General features: G+C 37.1%; 1 protein-coding gene across 1 annotated transcript; it reads left to right on the top strand.

Moving 5' to 3' along the window:
- The first annotated feature begins 314 nt into the window (after nt 1–314).
- On the top strand, nt 315–8,483 carry LOC127622924 (heat shock factor protein 4-like). Its single transcript, XM_052097103.1, has 13 exons — nt 315–440; nt 1,682–1,790; nt 1,885–2,012; nt 2,462–2,586; nt 3,239–3,314; nt 3,430–3,497; nt 4,636–4,735; nt 6,263–6,387; nt 6,545–6,739; nt 7,095–7,203; nt 7,739–7,804; nt 7,957–8,102; nt 8,342–8,483. Exons 1-12 carry the CDS (start codon nt 315–317, stop codon nt 8,053–8,055), a joined length of 1,326 nt encoding a protein of 441 aa, XP_051953063.1. The 3' UTR covers nt 8,056–8,102; nt 8,342–8,483.
- Nucleotides 8,484–9,080: the final 597 nt, after the last annotated feature.

Raw genomic sequence — 9,080 nt, 5'->3', positions numbered from 1 at the left:
GTTTGGGCATTGTGATATTTGGCGTGACATTGTGGCATTGTTCTAGGCTTTTTGTGGCTGTGTATTGTTCTCCTGTGGGATTCTTTGTTTAATAACGGGGTAGCGTGGTGATGCTGCAGGCCATTACTTTATGCTGACTCTGACCTGTGGCAATTGCAGGGACGAATATGGCCCTATGACTAGGCCACAGAGGGGGGGAGAGAGCAGGAAAACGAGAAAGGAACAGCATCAGCAACGCCTGTCCCAAGAGAGAAAGAGATTGGAAATGGACTAAAATACTTCTGGATTAAAGAAACAGTAGTCTAAGTCTAGTCATGCAGGAGAACCCAGGTTCTACAGGTGTGGATGGAGGATACGCCAGCAATGTACCTGCTTTTCTTACTAAACTGTGGACTCTAGTCGAGGACCCAGAAACCAATAATCTAATATGCTGGAGCACTGTGAGTTTACCCCGATAGCATCCTTTGGCTGATGTTTGTTGATAAAAAGTGTTTGACTGTTTTGGACCCTTGATTATATCACTCATTGTCTTGCAAAACGTTGTGAATGTTTGAAATATACGTGTATGTTACCTGAAAGCATACACATTTCCTGAAAATTTACTTTTTAAATTCAACTATAACCACAACCTTTATCATAAGAAGCATGTCATATCTTCTATATGTATTCCCTTTATAAGCTATGTGTTTTTATAATCTCTTTTCTCTACATTTCTGTAGTTTTGTACTATTCTGGTTAACTCTTGAAATTTGGTATAGTGGCATATATCATTGCTAATACTGTTAGCTCCTGCATGATAAATTGCTTGTGCTTTTCCTCATTTGTAAGTTACTTTGGGTAAAAGTATCTGCTAAATGATTAAATATATTTGTAAATATGAATCACCAGTACAGGGCACATTAATGAATTTACTAAAAATATAATGTGTTCCATTTATTTTTATGCTAGAGTTGATTTGATTTCAGCTTTAAATTGATTTCACATTTAAACATTGTCTTTCCGAAAGACCTTGAGTAAGAATTATTTGCTGACCCCCACATCACAGACACATGCAATCTGTTTTGTGATTCAAAATGATAATTTTATATTTGTTATCCATCTATGTCTGTAAAAGGGAAGTTGACACAAGATTAAGTTGAATGTAGACTATATGTATGTATGAGGGGAAACAGTTCCTGTGAATGTTCACTAAGTTTTCAGACATTTTAATAACCCTTTGGCCTCACTAGTTCTTTTAAAAATGATCCTGCAGTGCGACAAATTAATTTTTGGTACAAATATTTCCGTTTCTCAATTAATGTGAGAAATTAATTAATTTATCAATTAAAACCCACATGACTTTCTCTCTGGTGGAACACAAAAGATGTTCACCATGGCCTCCATCACCATTGACTTTAATTGCATCTTGTTTCTGCCCAATGAAAATGAATGATGACTGAGACTAACATTCTGCCAAACATCTACTTGTGTTCCACCGAAGAAAATCATATGAGTTTGGAACAACATGAGGGTGAGTATGATGACAACATTTTCATTTTTGTTTGAAATTTCCATTTAAAAGTTATTAAAGAATTAGCACAATGCTATTTAAAATAGTTTCAAATGAAGTAGCATGTCACACAACTAACCAAAAGCAGAGGCATGTTTTATTTTGATTTGCATGTTTTTTTCTCCCTTCTAGACTGGCACTAGCTTCCATGTTTTTGACCAGGGTAGATTTGCCAAAGAGGTTCTGCCCAAATACTTCAAACACAATAACATGGCAAGCTTTGTACGACAGCTCAACATGTGTAAGTATCTGTCTAGGTGTATCAAAATCTCAAAGCTTTCACTGACACTCCAAATCTAAAGAGTGTACGCATTAACCTCTCACTTCTACCTCAGATGGCTTCAGGAAGGTGGTGAATATTGAGCAGAGTGGGCTGGTGAAGCCAGAGAGAGATGACACTGAGTTCCAGCATCTCTATTTCCTCCAGGGCCACGAGCATCTGCTTGAACACATTAAGCGCAAGGTAAGACATCTCGTCTTTCAGTGATTCTCACACTTGCTTTATTTTCTCTCTCATCCTCTGAGTCAGAGACTCTGACACATATACACACATAGAGACTGGGGGTTTATTTATTTTATTCCATTTTTTTTATTACTACCCCTGCACAATGTGTGTGCAAGTATGTTCCCAGCAGGGTTATTATGGATTTGGGTTTTTTCATTTTTCTTTTACTTTCTGTGTTTCCTTTCCATTTAGTTCAGTTGTTGTTGTTGTTTGTTAAGTTTACTCCTTTTCTTGTTGTGTAGCTTTAAAATCACATTTATTTGTTTTGTTCCTCTGGAAATAAAAATGTACTTGCACAGTGACTTTTCTCTGAAAGTTTATGTTAATATACATTTTTATTAACCAAAAAATGTATTCATTTATATTTTGTTTTATTTTTTGTTAACGATTATAAAACTGGCTTCCAGGTGTCGATAGTGAAGAGTGAGGAGACCAAGGTGCGTCAAGAGGACTTGAGTAAGCTGTTGTATGAGGTGCAGGTGCTACGCAGCCAACAGGAGAACATGGAGATGCAGATGCAGGATATGAAACAGTAAGTCACACACACACACACACAAATACACACATGCTTACACATGCCAATTTATTCCCATGCCATCATTTTCACCCTAACTTCATTCTTGGTTAAAAAATAAAATAAAATATATCAGAACCTCAAACAACAACTTGACCTTTCACCTATATTACCCCCTAACTTTTCACCTACTTCTGTGGTTGGTTCATTCATTGGGTCCTCTGCATTGTTAATCTCAATGGTTATGTGTTTTGTTTAAATTGCCTTAATAGAACTTTCAGTAGTCACCTGACAAGTGGGGTCCCGTGGTATGATCAGATGCACACAGGAAGGCACAATGCTAGATTTCTTTTCTATAATACATAATCTATCTATCTATCTATCTATCTATCTATCTATCTATCTATCTATCTATCTATCTATCTATCTATCTATCTATCTATCTATCTATCTATCTATCTATCTATCTATCTATCTATCTATCTATCTATTCATCCATCCATCCATCCATGTGTGAAACCAGAAAAATAAAATGAATTGTCAAGCAGACTATTTTTAATGCTGCACTTTATACTCTGAGAGAGTGAAATTAAAAAGAAACTCGCCACTAAAATGATATCCTTGTCTATGTTGAAAATTCAGTATAGCTGTGTATCTCTTTCTCTTGTAGGCAGAATGATGTTCTGTGGAGGGAGGTGGTGTCACTGAGGCAGAACCACACACAGCAGCAGAAAGTTATGAATAAGGTAAGAAACAGCCCATATCCACAATGAGAGAAATGAGGTGTGTATAATAGAGAGCTGACTTTGAGCTGGATGCTGAGTAATGCTGAATCACGCTCTGTTTCTGTTGTATTAATAGATGATTCAGTTCCTGTTCAGCCAGATGCAGTCCAACACTCCCAGCACTGTGGGAATGAAGAGAAAGCTGTGAGTTTGCTCATTCATCCATAAACACACACACACGCACACACACACACATGTTGGTCTACCTATCATTATGAGGACTTTCCATAGACATAATGACTTTTATACTGTATAAACTATAGATTCTATCCTCTAAACCTAACACAACCCCTAAACCTAACCCTCACAGAAAACCTTCTGCATTTTTACATTTTCAATAAAACATTGTTTAGTATGATTTTTAAGCGATTTGAATTATGGGGACACTATAAATGTCCTCATAAATCACATTTATAGCATAATAACCTTGTAATTACCAGTTTGTAACTTACAAAATTGTCCTCGTAAATCACAAAAACACGCACACAAACACACACACACACACACACACACACACACAAGCACTCATCTGAAGCATCTGATTTTGCATTGATCCACACTTTCACACACACACACACACACACACACACACACACACACACACACACACACATGTTGGTGTGGCTATCCTTATGAGGATTCTCCATAGACATAAAGATTTTTATACTGTACAAACTATAGATTCTGTCCCCTAACCCTACCCCTAAACCTAACCATCACAAAAAACGTTCTGCATTTTTACCTTTTTTTTAAGCGATTTGAATTATGGGGACACTAGAAATAAACCACATTTATAGGATAATACAAACGTAGTTAACAGTTTGTAACCCCCCTCCAATAAACAGCCTGATGCTCTAACACAACACAAACACTGTGAGGAACGGTCAGTCAGCTGATACAATTCACAGCCTGCGATGGGATGAATGGAGCTGAATGTTGAGTCAGACCTTCTGCACTCGAGCCCTCACACATGTACCTACAAACACGCACACACCTGAACTGGAGCGCATGACCCTCTACCCTTTATTGAAAGGTGCACTGTCAGCTAGTGTGACGCATGAGAACAAAATGAATAAGAGGGACCACAAGGCCCAGTGCTCTGTGCTTCACCGCAACTTCAAAGTGGCTTATTAAACACAGCATTGTTCCACAAGATCCACAAGAGGGCAGAAGGTTTATACAACACAACGACAGCCATAAAGACTTTGTATTTGACACTGAACACTTATAGGTGATAATGTGGCTGCTTTCCATTATTTGCTGCTTATTTCCTTTTCCTCAGCCCTCTAATGTTGGATGACAGCTGCTCCACCCCTCCTGCCTCCAAATTCAGCCATAGTCACTCTATGGAGTCCTTGCAAGAATCCTTCTACATCCAGTCGGTGAGGAATCCCTCTATATTAAAACATGCCTTCAAAATTAGGCAAATAATCACAATAATTATGTTCAGAATGCAAAATACAGTAAATTCTGTTATTTTAAGTACAGCTTAAATGAAGTCGGAACTCACAAGTTGGAAAAATAAATCACAAATAAGATCTCTTTAATGACTCAATTGTTTCTCCATGAGAGAGATCAAACGGAGAGCATCTTGAGGTCTTAAATTTCCAGCTTCTCAGATTTTTCCTCTGAGAAAATACTCTAATAACCTCACACATTTCATTTAGTCTAGACATTTAGTCTAGTTTCTACTGAAACTAGAGATCTGAGATCTCTAGTTTCAGTAGAGATCTCAACAATGTCTCAAAATGTACGATTTGCCAAGGTACCAAAGTGTACAAGTCAGAGATTTCAAACTCAAAACTTCTTATTAAATCCAAAACCACATTATCTGAGTTATGTTATAATAATTTATTTAATAGTGTTATTTTATATTCTTACTCTATGTCAGTTGTCTCGTTTTTATATCAGATTCTATTTGTACAATGGTGCAAATAATGGCCCAGTGCAAATAGTGGCAGATATTATTTGCACCACAACCCTGGTGCAAATAGTTTCAGATACTATTTGCACATATATTTAAATATTAATATACAGTATGGGTATCACTGCAGAGTCCAACAGACAAACTACATTAACCCCTACTCCTATACCTAACCTTAACCTCACCATAGAAAACATAACCTTAGATTTACTACAGTAACCATAGTTTCATGCGAGAATGGATGCGACTGACATACCCCACCTCTGGATCAACCCTTTTCTGCACTCCACGACATTCACCGTGACCAAATCACTGCGATGGTACCAACATTTACATTTATTTTATCTATTATTTGAAGTAGTATTAAAGGAAATGTTAAAAGTGGAAACAGGAAATCGGATGGGACAAAGAGTGGGACAAAATGCGGATTCGAACAGGTCACTTGGACAACAGTACACATTCACACCGCCTTTTCACCCCACGCCACTGAAGCAACAGCAATTGGTTAGTTTGTCATATATTTATGTGGTTCAACCAGACTATTGGAGTGCAAATAGCTGCCCTGTGTGGCAGATGTTATTTACACCAGGGTGTAAACAGACACCCTTTTTTTCTGATAATGCAGATGGAACAACAAGCTTTTATCAGCATGAATTTGCATGCTGTCCTCACTGGTTTATGCTGGTTAGTGCTGGTCTAGGGCAGGTCTAACTAGTGGGCCAACAAAATTCAGCTGGTAAAGCTGATCTTTGCAAAAGGGAATAGATTTTAAGAGAAATATCAGAAACTAGATTGATACTTAAATGAAACATAACTGGAAATGTAAGTCTCCAAAGCCATGAGAAAGGCAACGTCTGAGAAATTGTATTTTCTCAGGAGCTGGATGCATAAACCTAACACAGAAGATATTACTCAATCCATCATGCCTCTATCAAATACAGTATATGACAAAGACAGAATCTCTCTCTTTCTCTTTTACATTCAGCCATCCACAGAAAATGCATCCTGCTCCACTAGCAGTGCAATGGCAGGAGGGCCAGTAATCTCTGATGTCACTGAAATGTCACAGTCTGCCAACATGGCTTTGCAAATGCAGACAGAGGAATCAAGGTGAGTGGTTGGACCTTTAGAGGTAATTTTCCTTCCTGAAGACTTAAAAAACAGAACAGTTTAGTGAAACCTTTAGTGAAAACTTGATATTAGCCACATTCACAAAAGTTTAGCTACTGTATGTTTCTATGGGTTAATATGTGATCTGTTTGTCTAGGGAAAAGTGTATGATGCTGATTAAGGAAGAGCCAGTGAGTCCTGGGGTGACGGGACGAGGGGAAGGTCTACAACTTCGATCCTGTGGGGTGTGTGCTGAGCCCCCTGTCCTCCCTGTTGCCATGGTACAGTCCGTCCTAGAGGGCAGAGGATCTAGCATGGGACAGAGAAGGGCCAAAAGGCCCATGCCGGAGAGGTATAATATATAATAATTGGCAAAATAACAAACAAATCTAAAACTTAGCAGTTATGATTTGCTTTGGTAAGAAAAGTTACGATTATTGTTTGAGGATTGATTGAGACCTGTTCATGCAATGGTTATTTATCCCTGTTACCCTGTTCAGACAATTCTTGGTTACCTACCAAAAATGACAAAAAATACACAATCTATACATCTAATCTTTTCTTAAACTATTTTATAGCATATGCGTATAACATGGGCTCTTTTTACATGGACCAGTATGTTACCACTTAGCAAACATCCAGCACACCCTAGCAACTGCATAGCAGTACACTAACAACCACTCACACACAGTGCTTCTGTGTTAAAGACTAGAGATACCTGATGGTGTGGGGAACATAGACATGAGCCTGGAGGATCTACAGCTCCTTCTGAGGAATCACCAGCAGAGCATGGAGCCCAATGCTTCAGATATGGATGTAAGTGTAGCTCTACACAGAGAGAGAGAGAGAGAGAGAGAGAGAGAGAGAGAGAGAGAGGAGAGAGAGAGAGAGAGATTGAATCAGTCATGCAGACATGCTAGTATACTAGGAGGATATTGGCGATTCTCAGAAAATAATTCTCATAATTACCCATTACCATAATGTGTGATACTGTATTACATGAAGAAAGTGAAGCCTACATATTCTCATTACCATAAAAGGTCTAGACTTTTTTACTTTGAATATTTCAATGGTTTTCACTGATGATTATCATTACATAACACATCTTTTTTTGTACTGTATTTCAGTAAAATTATAATGATTTTTTATTATGATTAAACTATCATGTAAATAATGTCACTGCTTCATGTTCTAGATGCAACATATTATTTCTTATGAGTTTCTTTTAATTTTAGATTAAAATAAGACCAGGAGAATACCCCAACATGTATAGTCTTATAACCTCTTATAAATTCCTCATATTGAAAAATATACGCCATCAATAACCAATTACCTCTATGCTTTCTCACAGCCCTTCACATTTAATCTGCCTTTGAATGAGTGGAACTTCACAGAAATGGACCCAAATCTCAAATCAGTGAGTTTACTTAAATTTGGAATATATATATATATATATTGTTACAGGTGATGACAAAAAAGTGACAACAATATTTTGTAAAATCATGTTTGTATTATAAAATAGAGGTACATTTACAGTACATGACTAAACATGTATTTGTGCATCTGCAGGAGTTGGCTAATGCACTCGTGCCTGCTGCTGTGTCCCAGTACATGCTTCAGGGTCAGGAAGGAGAGTCCTACACCACTTCAGGCTATGAGGAACAATGACACCCTGATACAACAGCCAGCACAGATCCCTTCTGAGAGACAACCAAGTACTTATTCCCGAATCCTATATCAGTTAAAAAAAGAAAAAAATTTACCCCAAAGATCTTTATCATATCAGAATATCTAAATAATGGCAGATAACTTAATACTATAAAATTCTACCTCACACAGTTAAAGTGTGATGTTTATTACATGACAGTGTTCCTTACTCTTTGATTAAGAAGAAACAATTCTATTCTAGCCATTTGACATACATAATGATGCTCACTTATATTGTTTTTCTCAGAGGGACCCTGTTGAAATCATGGCATTTGGATTGCACATTAGCAATACATCTGAAGAGAAGGCTCCAATTTATATGGACAGCAGACTGGGAGGTGACATATCAAATAAACTTTTACTGGCCTGCCCATTATGAAGGTCATTATTCACAAGTAGCCCATCGGTGATAGGTGTATTTTTACAAAAAGCATTTGAAGCCAATGGGATTCAACTCTTTGAATATGACAGTAAAACTTACCAAAGAGTTATTGCATCATCAAGACCATGTTGAAGATCATTTTTCCATGATAAAATGTAAATATCTTGCATCCTGTGGAAACTTCCAATGGCAAGAAAAGAAAAAAAGAAAAGAAATATGAAGCATTTCCCACTCCTAATACTTCACTGCAGTAGAAATGTATGCATTATAATGTAAATCACTGTGGCCCAAGTTTGAATGCACTTTAGTCTGTGTGTTGGAGTTTCTGCTTTGTAGAGCTGTGATTTCATTTTTTCCCAGTATTTAACTATAAAAATATAAATATATTTAGTCCAAAATGACAAATTATGATGAAGTGCAAACATGCATTTCAATATATATTTAAATCCATATAAAAGTACCGGTTTAATCATATTATGTACGTATTAATGTGAGAGGCCTAGGGTTTAAAAATCAGACCTCGCATTTGCGATTGAAAACTGCGATACACTGCTTTTTGCACAATTTAGTGTCTTTATTTTCGCAGTAATATTCTAGTATATGA

The sequence above is a fragment of the Xyrauchen texanus genome, chromosome 29 (genome assembly GCF_025860055.1).
Source record: "Xyrauchen texanus isolate HMW12.3.18 chromosome 29, RBS_HiC_50CHRs, whole genome shotgun sequence".
In the NCBI taxonomy this organism is placed as follows: Eukaryota; Metazoa; Chordata; class Actinopteri; order Cypriniformes; family Catostomidae; genus Xyrauchen; species Xyrauchen texanus.
The sequence above is the reverse complement of the archived record's forward strand: the minus strand, read 5'-3'. Positions and strand labels throughout refer to the sequence as shown.